At 34.3% G+C, this 25,780-nt stretch overlaps 1 protein-coding gene across 1 annotated transcript in view; it reads left to right on the forward strand.

Moving 5' to 3' along the window:
• LOC110259585 overlaps positions 1-25,780 on the forward strand; it is a 113,918-nt gene that overhangs the window by 47,196 nt on the left and 40,942 nt on the right. The window contains exon 2 of the mRNA XM_021085070.1: positions 19,259-19,323. Coding sequence (XP_020940729.1) covers positions 19,259-19,323 — 65 coding nt within the window. The remainder of the gene's footprint in view (positions 1-19,258; positions 19,324-25,780) is intronic.

Genomic DNA, 25,780 nt, shown 5'->3' on the forward strand with positions numbered 1-25,780 from the left:
AAGAACAAAGTTGGAGGAGTTTGATATAGCAATTTCAAAACTTATTGCCAAGCTACAGTAATCAAATTGGTATAGGATGGACTTATCAATCAATAGAATACATGTGAGAGTCCAAAATAAGCCTATGCATCTCTGGTCAATTGGGTTTCATCAAGGATGTTAAGACCGTTCAGTGGAGAAATAATTGTTCTTTTAACGCATGGTGCCTGGACAAACACATGCAAAGGAATTGTTACCAAAGAGAAGTCTGTGTACCCAGCACACAGTGAGGCCAAACAATACTGAAATGTCAGAGTTTGGAGCACAGAAAGGTTTATTGCAGAACCACATAAAGAAACTGGTGGCTCATGCCCAAAAAAGAACAGAACTCCCCCAAAGAGTTTCAACAAAGCACTTTCAAAGGCAAGATGAGGGAGGGACATGGTTAATTGCTGCAAACTTCTTGGTGTCAGAATCCTTATTTCTTGCATCTGTCCACGTAGGTCAGGTCACCTTGTTCCTGTAAACCTTCAACAAAACAAGTTTCATTCTCTGTTCTGCAATAGTTTACCTCTATGAGTGGACTCTTAAAGGACAAAGCCTAGGGGATAGACTATCTTGTATATTTCAAGCTATAGCCAACATTCTGTTACAAAAGGTGCTGAGCATGACTAAACATAGGCAATAGAGCACAAAGGTTTAAAGTAAGGTTAAAATAAAAGGAACAGATCTAATATGGTATCCAATGTGTTCTTTCCTATTATAGAATCCAAATTTCACTGTATACAAAATATAACTCAAAATGGCTCAAATACTTAAACTAGGAGCTAAAAACTATAAAATTCTTAGAAGAAAACATAGGAATAATCTTAATGACCTTGAATTTGCAATGCATTCCTTGTATGACATCAAAATCGCAAGCAACAACAAAAATAAATAAATTTGACTTTATCAAAATTAAAAACATTTGTACATAAAAATGTACTTCAAGAAAGTGAAAATACAACCTGCATAATGGGATAAAATATTTTCAAACCATACATCTGATAAGGGTTTAATATCCAGAACATATAAAGATCTCTTAAAACTCAGTAACAAAAAGACAACTCAGTTTCTAAAATGGACAGAAGATTTAAATATGTATTTCTCCAAAGAACATGAGCAAATTGCCAATAAACAATGAAAAGATGCTCAACATCATTACTCATTAGGGAAATGTAAATCAGAGCTATGAGATATTGAGTCACTCCCTTTAGGATGGCTATAATTAAAAAAGAAAGAAAGAAAAGGAAAAGAAAAAAATGTGAGTGACAATTAGGAGAAATTGGAATCATCACATATAGCTAGTGAAGTTGCTCTAGAAAATGGTTTGATGGCTCCTAAAAAAGTTAAACATGAACCAGTAGTCCCATTCCTAGGTAAAAATACTCAAAAGAATTAAAAACAAGTGTTCAAACAAAATTTATACCTGAGGGAGTTCTCATCATAGCTCAGCATTTAAGAACCCAACTAGTATCCATGATGATGCAGATATGATCCCTGGTCTTGCTTAATGGGTTAAGGACCCCATGCTGCTTCAAGCTACACATCTCATGTTGTAGTGGCTGTGGCATAGGCCGGCAGCTACACCTCCAATTTGACCCCTAGCCTTGGAACTTCCATGTGCTGCAGATGCCACCTTCCAAAAAAAACAAACAAAAATCTGTACATGAATGTTTGTAGTAACAGTATTCACAATAGGAAAAAAAGGAAACAACTCAAATACCAACTGAAGAATGGATAAACAGAATATGGTGTATCCATATAATATGATGCTATTCAGCTTTAAAAATTGGTGAAATATTTATTCATGCTACAACATGGCTGGACCTTGAAAACATACTATGTGAAAGAAGCCAGACACAAAAGGCCATATGTTGTAATAATGAAATATTCAGAATACACAAATTCTTAGAGCCCAAAAGTAGATTAGTAGTTTCCAGGGACTGGGGGAAGTGGGAGCCTAGGAAGTTAGTGCTTAGTGAGTACAAGATATCTTTTCAGGTTGGCAAAAATGTTATGGAAGTAGATAATGCTGATGGTTTCACATCATAAATATACTAAAAGCCACTGTGTTGTATACTTTGAGGTTAAAATGTTGAATTTTATGTTATATGAATTTTACCTCAATTTAAAAAACAGCTGGAGTTCATGGCTCAGTGGTTAGCAAACCCTACTAGCATCCAGGCCAGGTTTGATCCCTGGCCTCACTCAGTGGGCTAAGGATCCGGCACTGCCGTGAGCTGTGGTGTAGGTTGCAGATGCAGCTCTGATTCTATGTTACTGTGTGATAGAACATAATGAAAGATAACAGGAGAAAGAGAGTGTATATAGATGTATCTGGGTCACTTTGCTGTATAGCAGAAATTGATGGAACAATGTAAATTAACTGTAATAAAAAATTTAAAAATCTCCCAAGAAATAGCAAAAAAAAAAAAAATTTAAAAATCTAATAAAAAATTAGAATTGTAATTAATTACTTTATTCACGTAGTCAATAAGAGGTTATTTGAGTAGCTTGTTTAGGTCATGGATAAATGTATAGAAGAGGAGTGAATGACAGATAAATGGAGAGAAAGATAGATGGATTAGTGAATGAAGGAGTTACCTACTCATAATCTCAAAGTTAATACTGTTATAGAACTTTACTCATAGTTGTATCTCATTCTTTTTCCTGCTCTATTTGGCCTCCTCAAATTATTCATCTAATACAGACTCCTATCTTTAAATGCTTACTGTGTATTTTATAAGGCATTTTCTAAAGAAACCATCTCACTCTGATCTACGTCTTCTTGACATACCACAGTTCACCACTCACTCGATAATTTTTTTTTCCTCCCTAACTGAATTCAGTGTAGTTTAATAATGGATAATTTATTGAATTCTTTCTTGTCCTATTATTACTACATAAGATTTATGTTGATTATTTTCAAATGTGGGAGGCATTTCAACATTTAAAAAAATTTTGTCGTTATCAGTATCTCAGCACATTTGGATTTTGGTGTGTTGGGTCTTCCTAATCATTATGTATATAAATGGCTGCACCCCACATCACATGGAAGTTCCCGAACTAGGGACTGAATCTTAGTTGCCCCTGCAACCTACGGCACAGCTGCAGCAATGCTAGATCCTTTAACCCACTGTGCCCAGCTGGGCATCAAACCCACACATCCACAGAGACTGAAGCTGCTGTAGTCAGGTTCTTAAACCACTTTGCCACAGCAGGAACTCCCTAATCAGAGATGTTCTGAAGTAAAAGAATCCGTGGATAGAGCCAAGGGCAAAAAATATTGGGGAACTTTTAAAATATTGCTTTAAAACTCTTGTGAAATTGTTTAAATTGAATTTAGCTGTTTCAGTGTTTTCGCTTCAGAGAGAAAAGGGAAGAAAGAACCAGAACTTTCAAATAAAACATAATGGGGCTGATCCTAACAATCACATAGGAGAGAGTTGTTCATTTTTCGGAAGACCATTAACACTTTCAAGTCCCTAGAGTGTCATTAAGTACATAGAAGCCGACAGGTAATAAACATAATTTGAGCATGAGAATGGTGGCTTCCCTAGTGACTAGCAGGGCCTGGCTGGTTTCCAGAACTGTGGAAACTCAGAGAGGAAGAGCAGGCAAGCTTGATCCCGGCTCTGTTGGAGAAGATCTCTCTGTCTAACTGTACTGGGCAGAGCTGCTCTGCCCACGTGAAAGCCAGCACTGCATATTTATAAGGTTTACATATGATACCTTGAGTTTGGTATTACAATAGGAAGATAAAAGTATGAAAGTTTTCCACTATTATCATTTTTTGTTTAAGAACAAAAGTTTTGGCACCATCCCCACTCAGTTCCCATTGTGTTTTATATATGTGTATGTATATGTACACACACACACACACACATATATAATGTATAACAAATATATATGTAATTAATTTTTTTCAGGAACAAACATACTCTGAGCATGTACTAGAATTCTTTTGGGGATGTGAAGATGACGATTTCAAGGTCCCTTTACTCAAAAGTTTTTAAATTTTGTTGGAGCAAAAAGCCAATATAGCAAAAACTAAAATCGAAAGAAATACATATTGATAGCTTGCATGGCAGGAGTCAAGCAGAGATGGGAATCATGGAACTGCTAGTAAGAGAAACACTAAGAAGAGTACCTTTCTTTCTAAGCAAGACAAAAAGGTGAGACTACGTGAGAAATATCAAGTTGGCATTATAGCAAGAAGTAAAAGACAGTTTCCCTTCTTACCTTTATAAAGCTGTGTCATCTCAGGGGCCGACATAAAAATAAGCCAGAAGACCAAACATTTTAGTAATATATATGGTATTATGTCCGCAAGAGTGAGAGGTGGTGGCCTCAATTTAGACCCTAGAAAAAAGTGATAGAAGAAATGCAACTTGTTCAGACATGTGGTAGGAGTGAAACCAAATTTACAAATATGAAATTTAAGAGCATGTGTTATTTTCAAACATTTGTGAAAATTCTGGATCATAATTTTTTGCTATTCTGAAATAATGATTTATTTTTTATTCCAAAAACAACCCATATTTACAAAATCACCAGGAGGCAGTAAAGGAGATGATTAAGCCAAAATGGCAAAATTCCATTAAATAATTATCTGAGAGAATTAATGGAATAACATACTGAGATGGCTGCTATGTTTGTAGGAGACACACCAAAACAATGCACTAAGGACTAGAGGTCTTACATCTCAAAAGACTAGAGTCAGGAGGCAGAAAATCTCGCTTCTGTTACCAGTATGTCTGTTTCATTGTCTTCAGCCCTAATATTACTTCTTCTCTTCTCTGTTTTTAGAAAATGTTTGGAAAAGTGGTTATAGTATCCACCAATGTTGGAAAATGACATTTGTAGGCGTCACTACAGGGAGCTAAGTTGGACGCCTGTTTTATGAATGATTTTTCCCCATTATGGTGTTTGTAGGATTTGAGATTCTTTTTTTCCCTCTTCTCCCTGGTAGCAGAGTTCCTGTGAAGCATTTGATAAATAGCAAAAGCTTAGTTTTCTTTTTCTCAGAATCTGTAGTTACATAGTACTGTCAGTAGCTTACAGTCATGTAGAAAACTTCATTAATGTACCAAGAGAATTTAATATTCTTAAATTAAAGGCCTATGCATAGGAAGAAAAAAGAATTATCAGCAATTATCCATCTAGCCTAAATTAAGTGATTGAAAAAAAATAAGCCATTGGAATATTAAAATATCATTTGGAGAAGTATTTGTGTTTGTTTCCAAAGTGGCATTTATGCTGTTTATTTTTCCCTCTTGCTAAATATATCATTATAAAAATCATTCTGAGTTCTGAGCCATTTCTAGGGGAAATTAATTCACTGTGTCATCAGAGGGGGTTATCTTTTTGTTATAGCTAGGAGTGTCAATAAAGACTTCACAGAGGTGTTGACATTAAGCTCGGTCCAGAAGGATGAATGACAGTTAGACAGGCAGAGTAAGAGGCATGTGTGAAGAGCCAGAATTATGACAAAGTCTGGAATGTTTAAGGAATGATGAGAAATTCAAAATTGTTGTGATTTGTGGGTAAATGGCAAAAGATTACAGCTTGGAAATGCAAAGTAGATTGACAACCAATATAATAAATCTTGCATGACTTGATAACACATTGGGAGTTTATTTTACAGGTAACTGACAAACTGAAGAAATTATTTAGGTGCATGATCAAGGTTTAATTTGAAAATCTTATGTAGAAAGCTAATGGATTGAAGTGCCCACTCAAGAAAGAAATTAGGAAGCTAGTGCTGTAATCAGGGACGGTTTCATCATGATCCTGGAAACCAAAGAAGGGAAAATCTAGCAATATTTACAAATACCTCAAATTGACCAGATTTGGTGACCTTTTGAATGTGAAAGTGCCAAGATTCCAACTTTGAGAATGTAGTGCAAAGATCACTCAGTTCATCACAATTTCCAGCAAATTTTCTTGTAGAGATAAGAAAATGTTAATAAAAGCAAGAGAGACATACGGCTCATATCTGTTGCCAACAGAATATCAACAAACAACACAGTTGGACCAGATGTAAAATCAACTGGAAATAAATCTAGGAAGCCAGTTGTGACTGTTGTCATATTTTCCTAATTCTCTTTCTTTTTCTCACACATCTGTCATTCCACACTGTTGTTAAACAAAACAACACAGCAAAAAATGAAAGACACTGATTTTAATAGGGTAAAAGCCACTGCACTTTTTGCCTTTCCAAATAATTTCAGTAATTGAAAACACTTTCATCTTAATGAAGTGAAGCATTTCAAGTTATTCCCCAATTTTTTAAAAGTGATTCATTCAGTTTCCCTCCATTACTATAAAGAAGAAAGGGCAATTTAAGGGCAGCAGGTACAAAGAACATTATACTCACTTCACTTCTCTTATAGCCTCACTTTTATTTGACCTTATATATCTAGGAAAAACATTTTTCTCCTAGCCTAAATATTTGTTAATTGCTCTCTACTTTTAAATTTGCTTTCATATTAAATCAATTTTTTTGTTAAAATGCTGACATAGAGAGGGAAAGAAGAGGCCCCTTTCCCAAGGCTAAGAGAAGAGTGAAGCAAAGTGACTGACGTCACATCACAACTTAGAAAGACTTGGAAGGAAAATTCAGCTCCACAGACTCCTAGATCGCATGGCTTTTAATTGATAATCCCTGTTAAAAAAAAAAAAAAAATTGTGCACTTTTCATGAAGTTGTCTGAGTCTTATGACAATGCTCCCTAAACTTTCCTATCAAAAATTACTAATGGTACTGCAGAATCGGTTATTTCCTTGGTTTAATAAGGAAGCAGATAAAGTAACCATGAATTCACCAGAACAAATTTTTTGTTTTCATTTAATTTTCAAAATCTATGAGAATCTGAATTCTACCCTATAACTTATTTATATTTATTTAAATACGTAAATAATAGGCTTTGCTAGACTGAATAAAATTATAGCTCTATTGTTTCACATATTCCTTGAGAAACTCAAGATTTCTCACCTTATGTTCCACAAACTCCAGTTTGGAAAATAATGATAATGTTCTGCTACGCTGCAGTGTTTGGTAAACTACTCAGAAACAGTGGGGATCTGGTAAACATTGTCCAGCACTGCTGTGTTAACCTGCCGAGGTTAACCTGCTTATACGATATATTTCCGGGATTCAGGCTATGATTTAACTTAATTACAAAGAGGTAACTCAATTATATCACTCTTTATTGACACACCATAAACAAAATAAATAAACAGAAATAAAAAATAACCCCTCTAAAGAAAGCAAAGGATGAAAACAAAGTAAGGAAACCATAACAACCTTTCAGTGGCTGCCTAATACCTGAGGAAAATTGTGTAGACCCACTAGCTTGTACCACAACATATCCCTTTCAGGAACTCAATGAGGGGTCAAATCCTATGTAGCTGAGCACTATGGAATAGTTGATAAACTATCTTAGAACATAATATTTTGGTAGATATTTATAAGTGGCTCCTACATTAAAGCACTCAAGACTTAATTCTCTTGGTTAAATAGCAATGGCAATCTTGAGAATAGAATTCAATATAGTGCCCAATTGTATCAGATGTAGTTCTAGCTGATGTCACTAGGGCTTAGCATTCAGCTACGCTAAAATTTCCAAAATAGACTAAATTTCAGTTTTGTTTTTAGTAGCACAAAGATAGAAAGTCCAAAAAGTACAGAAATTATGGGTACCATGATTGCTGGTGATTACCTCATCTTTTTAACCTAAGATAGGTAGACAAGCTAGATTATTATTGAATTTGGCCTCAAGAGGGAATAGCAGGGCACTCTTATGGAATTCATGACTCTTTTTCTGGCCTTCGAAAAATACATACAGTGGCAGATCTCTTTTAGAGCTCTCAGTTTGCTGATAAAGAAAATGGATAAGTCTTAGATATCTCAGTATTTGGAGGTGATATTTTCATTCACAAGGGATATCTATTTTTAATTTTAAAATGAGATGGTGAAGTATGTATAAACCAGAGTTCCTCAAACTGAAATCTATGCACCATACTTGCCTGCTGCCATTTTTTTAATATGATCTTTGAGTTTAAAAGTTTTTTACATTTTTAAATAATTGGAGCAAATCATATGATGAATAATATTTTGTGACAGGTAAAACTTATATAAAATTAAAAACTCTTTGTTATTAACCATGTTTTATTAGAACAGAGTCACTCCCATTCGTTCCATGTTGTATACTCCAGCTTTAACTGCCATGACAGAGTTGACAATTGTGACACAGACCATAGGTCCAACAAAGTCTAAAGTATTTATTCCTTAGCTGTTCACAGAATAAGTTTGTTGACTCCTGATATATACAGATGACAGAGGAATGGAAAGGGTGTGAGAGGCCTTCAAATTTTCAAGACTTTCAAGGAGTGGAATTCCCAAGATCCTTTTACTTGCAGAAACAACATTTAAATGGAACATAAGAACAGTCTCCTAAAGAGATCCAGGCTTTTAAAAGGTTTCCAAAGGGCTTTGTCAGTAAGACCAGAGACCCTTCTCTTCTGATACAGCTGAAAATTCTACATTTGACAGGTGTTTTTCTTCCCCTCTGTCCATACCTGGGATTTAGTGCAATATTTGAATACAGAAGCAAAACACAAAAATATAAAGCCTATCAATAGGCAACTTTCTTAAAAGAGGTGGGAGTATGGAGTACATAGCAAACCTCAATTTAGCATCCACAGCTGTCTTTATCAACAACAATGACCCAGGCATCAAACTTGACAGTTGTGTCTGACATGGCTATTTTTGTCTGTGCACATGCTGTAAAATATACCACTGGTATGGCACATGAGGAGTTGTGTGATTACAGATTGTGCTAGAAAATCTGTTCAGTTTAATGAACCTTTGAAATGTTGTCAGTATTGGATAAACTAAAGGCAAGATATTACTATGACCGTTGGACATTCCATTTATTAATTTAGTAGGAATGTCACCAAAATAAGAGAAGCAATCAGCCGAAATAGCTATTTGATTCTATGTAGGACAACATGTTTAAATAGATTTTCTACATTTAACTAATAATCATGTTATCCATTCAGCTTTTACTTCTAAGAACTATGGAGAAGGTACAGAGGGAGAAATGGTCCAGATGGATACAGTTTATTGGAATAAGTAGAACTCTTGCTGTACATTGAAGAATGTTTATAGATTTATTGATCTAGAATATAAAATTGCAGGGAAAAATATGCATACTGTTGGCACTGAAAGGAGCTAAGTGAAGGTACAGGGTAATAAGGTAACTTAACTCTGATGCAAAGCTATTTTGACAAGAGAATTAAAAGAACAGTTGCCAGTTGTGGATCAGCAGAAATGAACCTGACTAGTATCCATGAGGATGTGGTTTTGATCCCTGGCCTTGCTCAGTGGGTTAAGGATTGGCATTGCCATGAGCTGTGGTGTGGGTCACAGATGAAGCTGAGAATCCATGTTGCTGTAACTGAGGTATAGGCCAGCAGCTGCAGCTCCCAATCAATCCCTAGCCTGAAATCCTAGGGAGAAAAAAAAAAGGGAGAGAGAGAGAGAGAATTAGAAGAAAATATTGGATAAAAAATATGAAATCAGGTAATAGATGGCCTGGAGTTTTGACTTGCATTTTTCTAAGAATTAGTGATATTCAGCATCTTTTCATGTGTATTTTTGCCCATACATATGTTTTCTTTGGAGAAATGTCTATTGCGACATTCTGCCCATTCCTCTGCACAATTTTTTTTTGAATTGTCTAGTTTTTTATTGGGTTGTTTTTTCGATATTGAGCTGCAGGAGGTGTTTGTATATTTTGGAAATTAATCCCTTGTCAGTCACTTCATTCACTCAGCAATAGAAAGAATGAAATAATGCCATTTGCAGCAACCCGCAACATGGATAGACCTGGAAATTATCATACTAAATGAAGTTGCACAGAGAAAGACAAATGTATCATATCACTTATATGTGGAATCTAAAAAAAAAGGGGATACAAGTGAACTTATTTGCACGACAGAAACAGACTCTGAAAAACCTATGGTTACCGAAGGGGACAGATGTGGGTGGAGGGAATGGACTGGGGTTTTGGGTTTGGTATATGCACACTGAGGTATATTGAAGGATTGGCCAATTATAGCACAGGGAACTCTACCCAATATTCTGTAATAATCTATGTAGGAAAAAAATTTGAAACAGAATGGATGTGTGTATATGTATAACTGAATCACTTTGTTGTATAGCAGAAATTATCACAACCTTGTAAATGAACTATACTTCAACAAAACTTTTTAAAATGGATTAGAAGAAAGAAACTCCTATCAACCCCATGACAGCATTGGGCCAAGTTTGGATCTAATTGTCAGTGTTTCTCTGTGCAAGCCTGTATGCTCACCAAGTCCTTTCCTACCTTACCCTCATTCCTTTCCCTTTTTTTCTGCCTCCACATCAGTAAGCATAGATCTGACTAAGCTCATTTCTTACCTCCTTCTGTTTCTCACTTCTGCAATTAGTGGTAGAGTTTTAAAAACTGTATGAGTTTGCATGAACTCTATGAACTCTTTTTTGAGTTATGATCTGCTTGGCTTTTGAAATCACTCAGGAAGTATTGGAATCTTGGGCTAAATTGGTGGTAATTAGGGTGAAGTAAAGACTCAGTTCTATGGACGTTTCAGAGACACATCCAGGAAAACTTGCAGACAAATGAGACTTAAGAAGGAAAAATGGAAGCATGAAATAAAGTAAAAGATGTCTGAAAAACCTCATTGTAAATTTGAGGTTCCATTGGCAGAAGACAGGATATTTGGGATATAAATTTTGTCAGGAAGAGAGAGTAGTTTGTTTGGGGGCACTTATTCTTGAAGTGACAGAAGGAGACTGTCCAAACAGAGATGCCCTCACTAAAATAACAAGGTCTAGAGTCAGAGGACAGGATGAGATTTATCCACTTGGTAGCTACTCATTTTGGGTTTATCAACTTGGTGACAATATTTGAAACCACAATTAGATGACAACTTTAAGATGATGATTTTAAGAGGTAGGTAACAAAGCAGAAAACACTAAGGGGGACCAGCATCTAGAAAATGGAGATATGAAAAAGTTAAAGCAATCAGAGAAGGAAAGGGAAAAGATGTAATTAAAAATGTAGGAAACAATTTTCAAGACAGTGCTGACTGATTTACTTGATACAGATGACTCAAGGATGTCATTTGTGGCTTCCGTCTTGATATTTGTATTTTTTTCAAATACTTGGCCGGTAAATCTGGTGATGAGAGCTTCCAACTTTTCAAATGCTTACCAGAAAGAAAGTAGTAACAGCTCACATTAATATGTCCCTACCAAATTTAAACAGTTGTGAATTTATTTTATAGCTTTTAGTGTGCATAATGATCCCATCAGATAGATGTTATAGTCAACATTTTGCAAATGAGGGAAATGAGATTAAGAAATGTAAATATGGGGATACATATTTTCTAAATGCTCAGAACAATCAATATCAGAGGAAAGAAGAAGACCACACACACACACACACACACACACACACACGTCAGGGATAATTTCAAGACTTATTAATGAAACTTCCATAAATTGCTTTTTATTGCATAATCCTCCTAATAATTCTATTTGCAACGTAACATATAAAAACATGTGATGTTTTTCTCTAAAATGGCTAAGTCCAGCTTCCATTTTCAAAATAGTTTGATAAAGATAAGTCCGTGTCCTTGTGAATTTATTGTAGCTAAATTACTTTTTAGACAATTTCACGATTATATTGCCTAGCCTTTTTTTTCTTCATTTAGCATTTTATTGGCCCTATTATATCTGTATGCAGTATACATCTGAAAGTTAAATTGGCATCTTTGTTATTTTTTTCACCCTTCTTTGAACAAAAGGCTTATTTTATGGACAAATCAATTAGAAATCTTTGAATATGAAACTGTTATCTCACTGACATGAGCATAAAAGATGTTATGGAAATACTCACTGATTCTATTATAGTTGCTTAGAGAACAGAAATTAGTTTGAACTATAATGAATGTTTTGTATAAGCATGTGCTAACAATAGTTTTCATTAGTTTAAGAATGTGGATAGAATTTTACCTATTTTAGAAGCGTATTTTTTATCTAGTAGAGTTATGTTGTGTCTGCTTTTGTTTGCTCCTCAAGGTGTTTTTTTTGTGAATGAAAAACATTTATTTTTTTTTGTTCATGTGTGTGTATGTGTATTTGAAATTTTCACTCAAGGAATTGCCAAAAATGTAGTAGAAACTGTAACTTTAAAATAGATATCATAAAATCTTAAGAGTTGAAATTGCTTTTGGAGTATGTTGTCCAAATTGCTTATTTTATAAATGAGGCTATTGAGACATGGAATAAGAAGTAGAATGTGTTCATAAATAGTAGATAATAGTACAGTAACAACTGCCAGATTTAGGCTCCAAAGATGACATCAGTCTGGAGTTTTAGCACCTTTTAGGGCTTCAATCCCTAGTCTCACTCAATAGGTTAAGTATCTGATGTTGCCCTGAACTGTGCTGTAGGTCTCAGCTCAAAGTCTGCGTTGCAGAGGCGTGGCATAGTCCAGTAGCTGCAGCTCTCTTTTGACCCTTGGCCTGGTAACCTGGTAACTTGTGTATGTCTTACATGTGGCCCTAAAAAGCAAAAGGAAAGAAAGGAGGAAGGAAGGAAGGGAGGAAAGGAAGGAAGAAAGGAAGGAAGGAAGGAAGGAAGGAAGGAAAGAAAGAAAGAAAGAAAGAAAGAAAGAAAGAAAGAAAGAAAGAAAGAAAGAAAGAAAAGAAAGGAAAGAAAGATAGATAAAGGCATAGAGCATAAAGGGCAAGATCCAAAATGGTTAGTTGGAGTGTCAGAAGGAGAGGAAAGAAAAAAATGGGAACAAAGAAATACTAGATTATGAATAAGAATTTCCCTGAACTAATGAAAAACATTTACTCAGTAAACCTCTGGAAGTATAATAATAAATTATCTACATATGAGGTATCACAATAAAAATATAGAATGTTAAATACGTTGCAAGTAGCTAACAAAAACAATCACATGACTTTTAAAAGAAGCAAGGCTTAGATTAACAACTGATTTTTCAAAAGAAAAAGTGAACACAAGTCAGAGTGGAGCTTCAAGTTGTTGAAAGAAAATAAATCACAAGTATGAATTTTATATTAATTAAAATATACTTAGGAATAGAGTGAAATAAATATTTTTATATAAATCCATACTGAAAGACTTTGTGATCAGGATAATTACACTAAAGGGTGTTTTTCAGGTAGAGAAAAATATTTCTTAAATTGAACACTGGAGGTCCAAGAAGAAATAAAGAATGATATTTTACTTTCTCACTTGGTTCATTATTCACATATTCTAATTCACAGTCTAAATATTAATTACTTTTATTTGATACATAGGATATGTATTATTTATTGTTCTCATAGAATATACCATATTATCTAAAAATAATTAGAAAATTTCAACAAAAAGTGGTGTTTATCATTCAACAAATCAACTTATATTTCTTATAAAAATATAGATAACATATTAAATTCTTATTGGTAATTGAATAACAGCAATTGTTTCAGCAGTTTTTACTTTGCTAGAATATCGCTGTTCTTACATTAAAAATTTCTTGTAAAGTATTGGAATACCAGAATATAAAGTTTAATAATTTTATGAACTTTATATTCTATGTTTGGCTCTTCAAAGGGTAACAGAAGTTGCATCTGTATATTTAAAGTGATACTAGACATTAATATTATTTGAGGGGATGGAATTTTTTTTCATTTTTGAATAACCTAAAGAATGGAAATTTCTAAGCTAGAATAAATTTATATCAACCTGAACATTCAAAAAAATCAAATAATTTAGGACATTAAATTTTTATGTTGATTAAAAATATCAAGATATCTAACCTGATTGTTTCCTATAGAGTAAACACAACAAAGTACAGACATGCCATGTTTTCAATTTTTTAATCACATGTCTTGTTTTCTCTGTGGAGATAGCATTCAGATGACTACTTGTGAATGACTTGATTTATAAATATCCAAAATGAAAATCAATCAATCTGACTCATTAGTTCCAACAATATATTAATGATAATAAAACAATATCTAGAAGCCGTTATTGGTTATTTTTGTTGGTAGAAGTAAATATGTACATATTTTATATATATATATTTGAGACATACCAAAAATTATTTGTTGTCTATCTAAAATTTTCTCTTAACTGGGAAACTTCTATTTTATCTGATAATCCAATTCTTTAGTCTTATGAAATCCATGGAACTGATTTGATAAAGCCTACCCTTAACCATTAGCAGCCTCTCGACAACTGCACCAAATCTGACTGAAGTAAAATTGCATTTTCCCAAGACTTTTTATATTTCTGCAGAGACATCAGAACATTTCAGATAGATCTACTGACTGTGATTTCATTTGTCTAAGTAGATAAATCCTTGGTATTGAACTTGTCTCCATCAGCATGACAGTAATTCTCCTTGATTTAATTTACAGCCCTCCTCCCACTTGTAAGGAAAACAGATGTTTAAGCAGAATAAATATGAAGGTAATCCAGGTCATTTTATTTTAATAAGGACTTCCAGTTCAAGTTTTGGCAAAAATATGACCTAAACTGCCCATTTTCTCTTGTCTCAAATTCATTTATTTCACATGACTTCTGGAGACATTGAAGAATTAGAGAAGGAAATGACCTTTTATATGAGAAAACATATAAAATGGCAGCATTATTTTATTTGATACATGTGTCCCTACCTAATACCACAATTTTTTTATTGTTTTTGTTTTTCATTCTAATAAAATAACCTAAGTCTTATAAAGAGATATCACTAAAAAGGATCTAGAAGTATAAACCATATCTAATTGATCACCCATTTAACTCATCATTACCTTTTGCCTCAAGTTAGTGCTATTAAGAACACCTGAAAAAAATCGGTACTAATTGGAATTTTTCAGTTTAATTAAACTCAACACTGAATTAGGAACCAAAGTTTATAGATTAAGTCATAGATATCCACAGTACATAACTGGACTAGTGTCAAAATAGTTGTTAATATTTAGGAAAATTTTCTTAGTGACCCATATACTGAAGAAGATGAAAAAGAGTGATGATAATGATGATGATGCTTTATTTTGATGTTGGATACTAACACCACCATGTTGGATATTGACTTCACTAGGGGCTTATTACTGTCTAAGCACCTGAAATGTACTTTCTTCATCCTAAGAAAAGCATTTTACAAATGAGAAGGTGGAACTCTGCAAAGCTTAGCATCTCAGGCTAATTCATAACTATGATTGTATGGCCTAAGTCACCTTCTGACTGAAAATACTAAAGAATTATTCATGTTAATGTTAGTAAACTGGATAGGAGTCTCTCAAGTGACTATTCATGAATGAGAGAATAGGTAGAGATATGAGAAAAAGCAAGAAAACAGGAGAGCACAACACTGGGCAGAGAAGGGGGAGGCAGATTAAGTTGGCAACTGACATGAAGGTAGAATGTACATCAAATTACCTGAAAATCTTACCCATGATGACAAACTCCAATAACCATAGCCAGACAGAAAATAAATGAGTATAACTAGCCAGTTGTTTAAACCAGGGATTTAGGAGGCTATAGTAGATTTCAGACTATTTGCCCAGACTTGTTACAAATGCAGAGTCTCAGGCCCCACACAGAGCTACTGCATCAGGCACTGCATTTTAACAAGATCTCAAAAGCATACACAGACACATTAAAGTTTGAGAAGCATGGCTTAAATCACACCTCCTCAAATAATGACATTTTTCTTCCTACTTCCTTGCATAGTATTTGATGATTTACAATACCTCACCCACCCAGCAACTCTTCAAGGGAGGGACTTTTTTTTTTTTTTTTTTTTTCCCTTTTGCTAACTCTCTAAATATTTGCCTTGACGACAGATTTTCTGAGTGAATGTGAATGAAAGTGTTGCCCTATGTGTGACCTATGTAAAGTTATTCCTGCAGGTTGGCCCTCATGTTGCTCAGGATTAATCACATGTATTTGCTTACGAAGGTGAGAATTTCAAATATAACCCTGAATAACATTCTGTAATACAATTTGTTATGCAGGAGGAAATGATGAACACATAACCATTACGTATTCTTTAAAACAAAAGGAGGAAGCAGCAATAGAAAATATATTAATGTGATTTTATGGCTGAGAATTTTAAAACAAGCATCATGGAATCTAAAGTTATGGTCCTCAAAGGAATCATAACTTGGCTGTAAGGCAAATATATATTAAGGTATAAATATAAGAGTCTATATAGTAATAGAAAATACTACAAGCAGATGTGCCAAGAGACTAAATTATAATTGACATGGGAACCATAGATTTGGAACTTCTTACTGCTTAGAATTTAAATTTTTCTGAAAAACTAAAGTAATACCAAGGCATCCAGGTATCATAGTGTAGGTATGATAAATAGGGGTCACATCAGCAACAGTTAATGATATTTTATTTATATCATCTAGACACTTTAATTAAAAGAATAATCAATTATAAATTTATTCAAATAAGGGTGCTTGTAAGTTTTATATGATGAATAAAAATCAATCACTATAAATAAACATAAAATTATATATAGGGAGCCTAAGTACACATGGCATATAAACTCAATAATTTTCACTCATTAATGTGGAATTTATGATAATGTGGATGAGGACCCATAGGCTCTTAGGTTGTTGGCAGTAGAAGAATTCTTAGCGACATCAAAGCTTGTTTCAAATTTATACAATTTTTCCTTGACTAAAGACCCCTGATGGCTGATATTGTAGACCTTTTTCTTAGAAAACTTGCAATGGTAAATTCATTCTTAGTACTTAAAGATGTAAATTTTCTACAACCTAAAAATATTTAACTCAAGAACCGGGAGCCATCCCTTTGAAATAGAATCATAAAGACACACATTCTCTGTGGAAGGGGAGGAGTCTAACATCAATCGACTGGAATGAGCACCAATTAGCAAACATTGATGGCCTAAACACATTGACCAACCTCCTTTATAATGGCTAGTGTGCACTAGTATTTTGATGCTAGTTTACCCAGTAACTAAAAATTCTACTTTTTCTCTTTCTGGAGAGCTGAGTTCAGTCTCTCTTCCCTATTTTAAATGTCTTGACCTCTGCTGAAATAGTCAGGAATAAAGTCTTCCTCGTCTATTCAATTTCAGCTTGCACAATTTTTCTTTGAATTTGTGTGTGTGTGGGTGTGGGTGTGTGTGTAGAGGGCCTCCCAGGAGACCTTAAGGCTTAAGGCCAAGCCTTTCCCATCCACACTTTAAGGCTCTTCTGTCTTTAATGTGTATTATATATTAATTTGCCCTAACACTGTATTAAATAAAAGTTACCATTGTTTTAGAAATATTTAGAAAATTTATTTCATTTTATTTTATTTAATTTAGGAAAATTATTTCATTTTTTCAGGTGAGATAACAGAAGTCTCAAGAAGGGAAGAGATTCTTCGGAAAGCCCAAGACCCCAGTGTGAAGAACAAGCAACTCCAGAGCCCTGAGATGCTGCTCTAGAGTTCTCTAGATGCTACCTTTGAATGATCAAGGAAGACAAGGTAAACTGGGCAGTGTAAGAGAAACATGAAAGAAGGTTAACCTACTCTAAAGGACTGATGATCACCAAATGCCTTAGGAACACTTATTTGCATGCAACCAATTCATATGGAAATTAGGAATAATCTTTATTCAGGGCCTTTATGTGGGAACATTTATTAGCCATTAGTTATGGTTACTCTATTTACTTCTATGCATATTTTCCTAAATGCTGTGTACCATGTAGAGGATTATAAATGTAACACTGAAAAATATACAACAAAAACATATTGAAAATAGCAGCACCAGTACAAATAGTAATCCCAAGCAACATGAGGGCCAACCTGCAGGAATAACTTTACATAGGTCACACATAGGGCAACACTTTCATTCACATTCACTCAGAAAATCTGTCGTCAAGGCAAATATTTAGAGAGTTAGCAAAAGGGAAAAAAAAAAAAAAAAAAAAAGTCCCTCCCTTGAAGAGTTGCTGGGTGGGTGAGGTATTGTAAATCATCAAATACTATGCAAGGAAGTAGGAAGAAAAATGTCATTATTTGAGGAGGTGTGATTTAAGCCATGCTTCTCAAACTTTAATGTGTCTGTGTATGCTTTTGAGATCTTGTTAAAATGCAGTGCCTGATGCAGTAGCTCTGTGTGGGGCCTGAGACTCTGCATTTGTAACAAGTCTGGGCAAATAGTCTGAAATCTACTATAGCCTCCTAAATCCCTGGTTTAAACAACTGGCTAGTTATACTCATTTATTTTCTGTCTGGCTATGGTTATTGGAGTTTGTCATCATGGGTAAGATTTTCAGGTAATTTGATGTACATTCTACCTTCATGTCAGTTGCCAACTTAATCTGCCTCCCCCTTCTCTGCCCAGTGTTGTGCTCTCCTGTTCTCTTGCTTTTTCTCATATCTCTACCTATTCTGTCATTCATGAACAGTCACTTGAGAGACACCTGCCTCTAAAGATACATCTGATGCCATTTTTCTACCCAATTGGCAGGGGATTGTGTCTGTTTTACAAAGTAAATTGAGGACTTAGCCCTTTAAGCACTGACCAAGGTGGCCTTGACATTCCCCTCAGCTTGATTTAACTTTAGACAGGCTTCTTCCTGATTATAGCCCCTGATCTCCACTTTCTTAGAACTTTTCTTTAGAAAACTAGTAATTGCAAATTCTTTCTCTGCCGCTTTAAAATATAAATAGTCTATAACCCAGGAATGTCTTTCTTAAGGACCTGGGAACCATCCCTTTGAAATGTAACCATCAAGATTATATAGGGCTCTTGTCCCCCAGCATCTCTGGGAGGATAGGAGCCTAACTTCAGTAAGCACCAATTAACCATTGCACATGACCCCTCTTCTTAAAAAGGACCCATTGCAGCACTCCTGTATTTTTGCAGTCTTGCTTGTCCCACACCTGATTGCGTCTTGGCCCCCTCCTCCTGATGTAGATAGTGAAAGGAGGTGAATCCTGGGGCAGTGTTGGCTGAGTAAGCACAGAGGCAGAAGTGGAAGTGGGATCTAAAGGTACTGTGTTAATATATTGAACACTAAGTTTTACCAATAAACAAAATCTGTGAACTTTGGTATCAACTGAAAAAAATGCACAACTTAAAATTTGAGAATTATGTTCTGTTTGGCAGACTTACTGAGGACTTATGCCCTGGAGTCAGCCTCTCAGATAGCACTAAGGGACAGTTCCAGAGAGGTAAGGGAGAAGCCATGCTATACAGGAGGTTTTGAAAACAAAACAGGTAGTCAGAACATCAAAATATCATTGCTGTTAATTAAAGAAAACTAGACATCTCAAGTTAATGAATTTAGTGCTTTTCTATATATGGGAAGATGTAAGAGTCTGGTCTTATGAAATTATTCCTTTGATATGCACATTAACTATGTAGGGCCAGTATCCTATTTTTCTCCTTTCTGAATCTCCTCAGGGTGCTTGCTTCCTTGGGGTTGACTGTAGAGGCTGATGGCTGGATAACCTCCATATCTTTAGTTTACTGAAATGGCAGGCAAAATTCTTTTTCCATACTGGTAACTATTTCTTTTCATGTAACCAAAAATCTCCAGGTTGACATAATTGATATGCAGATTTGTTCTGCATTTAATATCATTAAAAAATATGATAGACAATTTTACCTGCACCATCTCATGTAACAACTAAAAAATGTCAATCTCCATCTGATTCTACAAGAATGAAGTTAGTAGCCGCTGCAGTTACTGACCTTTAATGTACCCTGAAAGTTCAGGATGGAGGAATGAGGCACACTATGCTCTGGGGAAATTGGCAGAACAGGCCTTCAGATAGGTAGATATTTTCAGAAGAAAAAAAAATTTATAAATGCAAATTCTTAAACTTTTTACATGTAGAAAACCACTAAAACAATTATCTGAGGTATCTGTTCCTTGTGACTAGTGGCAAACTGATACCAAGATATATACTTCGTTGCATGTACCTCCTTTGGCAAAAGGACATTTATACTGATTTCCCCCCTTGTCTTTGGGGCAGATCCTCAGAGCTATGTGAGAGGATGTGTCTCCAGGCTATAGTCCTCATTAAATTCCCAAATAAAACTGAAAATTGGAGATCCCACTGTAGCACAGCAGGTTAAGAATCCAACTGCTGGAGTTCCCATTGTGGCTCAGTGGGGTAAGGACCCTACGTAGTCTCTGTGAGCATGCAGGTTCAATCCCTAGCCTCGCTCAATGGGTTAAGGATCTGGTGTTGCCACAAACTTCAGCATAGATCACAGTTGTGGCTTGGATCTGGCGTTGCTGTGTCTGTGGTATAGGCCTGCAAATGCATCTCCAATTTGACCCCTAGCCCAGGAACTTTCAAATGCTACAGGAGCAGCCATAAAAAAAAAAAGAAAAGAAAAAAAAAAGAAAAAACCAGGGAGTTCCCATCCTGGCTCAGACTAGAAATCATAAGGATGCAGGTTCCATCACTGGCCTTGCTCAGTGGGTTAGTGAGCTGTGATGTAGGTTATGGGGTTACAGAAGTGGCTTGGATCTGGCATTGCTACAGCTGTGGTGCAGGCCAGCAGCTATAGCTCCAATTGGACCCCTAGCCTGGGAACCTCCATATGCCCTGGGTATGGCCCTAAAAAAGAAAATCTGACCACAGTGGCTGGGGTCTCTGTGAAGGGACAGGTTTGATCCCTAACCCCAGGAACTTCCATGTGCCACCATGAGTGTGGCCGAAAAAACCCCTGAAAACTCACATTGTATGCGTGGCAGGGGGTGTTTGTTTGCTTTTATTGGACATTCAAATTCAAATGCAGTTTGTGGCTACTGTACTAGGAAGACACAACAGTAGACACTGCAGAGTTATATTTAGTCACTGAAATCATCGTTGGCATATATCTGTATGTAAGATGAAATTGAAATCTTTAATCTATACAATAGAGTCAGACACAAAGGCTTAGATTAAAAACTGAAAATGTCTTCCTAGTACAGTTGCCACAAGCTGCATTTGAATTTGTGAGTGCTTGAAATATATTCAAATAAAATATGGTGAAGTGTAAAATGTACACTAGATTTTAAAGTTTCAATACCAAAAAAAGAATGTAAAGCATTTGTTAATGATTTTTATATTGATTACATATTGAATTTATAATATTTTACATGGAATAGATTAAAATATAAAACTAATTTACCAGTTTCTTTTAAGTTTTTATATGGCTAGTAGAAAATTATATATATGGCTCATGTATTTTAATTGGAGCATGCAGTAACAGACAATTTAATCTTTCAAGAATGTAACATTCTGTATCTATTGACTTGAATTATAATGCTAAGTAGTTAACATATAATTTGAAAAATTCATTTTATTTGTGTCAGAATGTTATACTTTATTATTATTTAAAAATCTCTCATGCATTTCTAATTTATACTAGTGGATTAAATATGTCATACTAGTGGATTAAAACAATTTTGCTCTTCTTTCCCTCCAAAACTAAACACACACACACACACACACACACACACACAAAACACACAAAAGAGAAAAAAGTTTTGACAATGTTATAAATGACTATAACTGAAACCAAAATATAAAACAAACATCACTAAATACAAACAAAAATGAGGGAAGACTGAAAATTTATACAGTTTCTAATGTTGGACAGGATTTACAATTCCTAAAAAAAAAAAAAAAATGATACTTAAAAAAAAAGAGCAGGGAAGGATGATAAGTTTAAAATATTGAATAATATATCAAGTGGTGTTTTGAATGGGTGGATCATGAACAAAATGGAGACCCCAGAATGCAGAGGAGGTGAAACTGGAACAAAAGTCATGCTGAAATGCTTTTTATCATCTGTTAGCAAGTCAGTTCAAAGAAACAAAGTGGACTGAAGAAGAGTAGCAAACAAGAACAGCCAACAGTGCACAATTCACTGGGGCCTGGGCCATAGTGCCACCCAAATCTTGAAAATGATGGGGGAGTAATACCCGGGCAAACACACATGACATACATCATGACATGTGTGAGTGTTCAAAAGACAAATTATAGGAGTGTAGGAATCAATAAAAGAATAAGAAATAACAGAGTAAATATAAATCACTGTATGGATGAAAGTCACATTAAAACAACGTAGAAACCAAATAAACATGAAAGGTGCAGTTTGGGATAGGACAGGCAGCTAGAGATCATGTGAAATAATATCAGGAAGACAAAAGATACCCTCAGAATCTGTTTATAGAGAAGATACAAAATAAAGGCATAAAATAGATACATATAATATTTGGAGTTCCTAAAGAAGAGAACATAATTACATTAAAAATTTGATCAATTAAAAATAGTATTTTTATATTATAATAAAGATTAATTTATTGAAATAAATATCTGATGATACAAATGAGTTTTCTATGTTTAAGAAGGACTGAAATTACTGAACTTAAAATATAAAACAGAACCTATGAAAATTACACTTGAAGTTACGTATATTAAGGTGTGTAACAGATAAAGATTTTCAAACATGCCAAACTAGGAAGAGAGAGTGCTAAGATCTCATTTTTCTGTGAGGATGTAGGAGCCAAGATTATGAAATCCAGCAATTAAAGGAAAAAATAAAGAATTGAGGGAAGTAATAATCATACTACTAGGATTCAATATAGGCATGGATTCATTTCAATAAGGGACAGGAAAAATATAAATGAAGATTACAGTTAAAGAATGGAGTTTAACTATAATAAATCTTAATGTATAAATAATAATATAGAGGATGACAGAATTTGAGAAAAATTTTCTTATCTTTCAGAGAATAGAATTAATAGTTATGGTCAAAAGTTGAACTTGTAATTAAAATAATGATTCTTATATTTTAGCATTTAATATAACCTTTCTTTATGTTAGAATTATATTTTATATGATAATATCGATGTAGTAAAGCTATATTTCCCTGATTCTCAGCTCTTTTTGCAATTTCCTGTGAATTAATTTTTTCTAAGTTAGAATAAATTATTTTATTGTAAAATTTCATGTTATGAATGAATGTATTTATTATCTATATATCTATTCCATTAGTCTTCCAAGGTGGAGTGTCATTGAGAAGGGTCCGCACAGATATTTTATCACAGATATTGCTTAGAATTGCTGGCATAGGGTGATAGTAAAAAGCTGACTTTTAGTTGATTTTATTAATGTTCCTAAATTCTCTAAAATGAATGTGCTCCCTTATTTTGTGAATTCAGAATGGAGCATTCCCATTGCCCACCCCTTCATGATACAGATGATGTAGGGTATCATCCATCTTTTATCTCCATTAATGCTCAGAAACATGTCAGATGTTAATAATATTTTTCTATGTAGTGCAATTCAGAGATTAATTTTTAATCTCTGTGTTGTACTTCCATGCACAGCTTAGTCTTTTATAATGATCTACATCATATTTCAAATAAAATTATAATTCTTTAATAAAATAAATTAAATACCATATTTTCAAGTGTCACAAATGGGAATTGATGGAATATTTTCTTTGATATATTGAAATTAAAATAAGCAGCTTTACTTTGGTCTATTGCAGTATGCTGCTATGTGACATCAGTTTATTAAATCAAAAAGACACATGCTGGAGTTAAATTTATTCTTCCCCAGATATTTTGATTGTGCAAATCTCCACTCAGTATTTTAAAAATATGCTCATAAATGTTGCATTTGTTTCTATCTGACCTCTAAAGTGGAATGTATATATCACACAGCATGTAAAAGACTACCCAATAAGATCTAAGCAGAAAATGTTTTCCCTTATATTCTGTCATTTCTGAATTTCTACTTTGGGGTATCAGTTGAAATGTGAACTCCATATTAATTCAAAAATATATATGTGTGTGTATATATATAATCATAATTGTGTATACATGCATGTATGCATGCATCTGTGTATCTAAATACAGACTTTGGAGTGCTTATGTTTTTTAGTAATAGAGTGCATCATCAAAAACATTTTGAAGGAGTTCCTGTCATGGCCCAGTGGTTAACAATTCCGACTAGGAACCATGAAGTTGTGGGTTCGAACCCTGGCCTTGCTCAGTGGGCTAAGGATCTGGCGTTGCTTTGAGCTGTGGTGTAGGTTGCAGATGCGGCTCAGTTGCTGTGGCTCTGGTGTAGGCCGGTGGCTACAGCTCCAATTTGACCCCTAGCCTGGGAACCTCCATATACTGCAGGAGCGGCCCAAGAAATGGCAAAAAGACAAAAAAAAAAAGCATTTTGAAGACTTGCATTTGTGTTTAAATTATGTCTTCTTTATATTAAGAAAAACATAATCTTTGCCTTTAGTAATCTCTATATTTAAATCATACTGAATTAGGTCCTATTACATTATAATGCCTTAGAATTATGAGACACTTTATCTTCGCTCAAATTTAAATCTCAACAATTTGAAAGCATAGCATTACTGGGATGAAATCATAATTATACTACTAAAATAATTATCATAATAAATGTAGTAATACTTTGTTACCCTAAATTGTAATTCTTTCAAAAAGACTGCAAAATATTCCTCTTAGATCTCTCCATATAATTCTACTATTGAATATTTGAACTTGAACAGAAACTTATCAAATAGAACTACTTTTTTAAAAAGTAAAAACCCAGTAAGAATCTCTTTCCTTTGAAGAAAGTTCAAAGTCCTGATAAAGGTGATATGTGATGATTCTAATTGCTGGATGTGATTCTACTGCTTCACATGCTGGCTACTAAAGGCCTTTGATGTCTTCTCCAATCTCAGAAACAAAAATATCTACAAAATTTTCATTAAGTGAATTAGGAAACAGACATTTACATTTATTTTTATTAAAAAGATCCTATCTCAGTGTAGGTAAAAATGACTTTATTTCCTCCAGAGATCAATTTAATCTATATGTGAATGAATGTATGCTTTTGTAACTTTCTCTTCACAATGATTCATCAAAATTGTTTTATCTGAAGACAGAATCTCCCAAAATGGATAAATAAGGAACTTGTAGGATTATGTGCAAGTTGAAATTAAATTCTAAATTTTCTAAATCTATGAACAGTCTACAAAATCTATAGAATTTTATAAAAGGTAATAAGTTACAAAAATGCCTACAGCAAAGACTTTCATCAGATTAAACACTGTAAACTACCATTCTGTTCATGGAGACATAAAAATTTCCATTTCTTTGGAAATGAGTGATTTTAGAGAGCTACAACAACAAACTAGATATTTGTTAGGGTCAAGTAAACCAGTTCTTAGACTAATTATTATATATGCACATATAAAATATATATTATGCTTATATAAAATAATGTGTGTATATATATATATCATAAATATGTAGCGTGATAATATTGTGTGGCCAGCAGAAGCTGAGTACAAACCTCTCTATATCCTTGAGTCAATTTAACAGTATAGTAGTTTAGAGCTTAGACTGGAGTTATAGGACCTGAGTTTAAAATATGTCTCAAGTACTTCCTGTGTGACCCTAAAAATGTTACTGATATTTATCAAGGATCTTCCTAAAAAGATTGTCATCAGGATTTCAGGGTTACTTTATCTAGTAGACTGAATTATTTTTGCAATTTTACAGTGCTTTCCCTGTGCCCTGCAGTTTGGAATGTGGGCAGTAGTGACAGTGGCCTATTCTGGGCAAAGACCTTAATGGACCTTATGCTTTGCCACTTCCTCACTTGC

This window comes from Sus scrofa, chromosome 1 (genome assembly GCF_000003025.6).
Source record: "Sus scrofa isolate TJ Tabasco breed Duroc chromosome 1, Sscrofa11.1, whole genome shotgun sequence".
In the NCBI taxonomy this organism is placed as follows: domain Eukaryota; kingdom Metazoa; phylum Chordata; class Mammalia; order Artiodactyla; family Suidae; genus Sus; species Sus scrofa.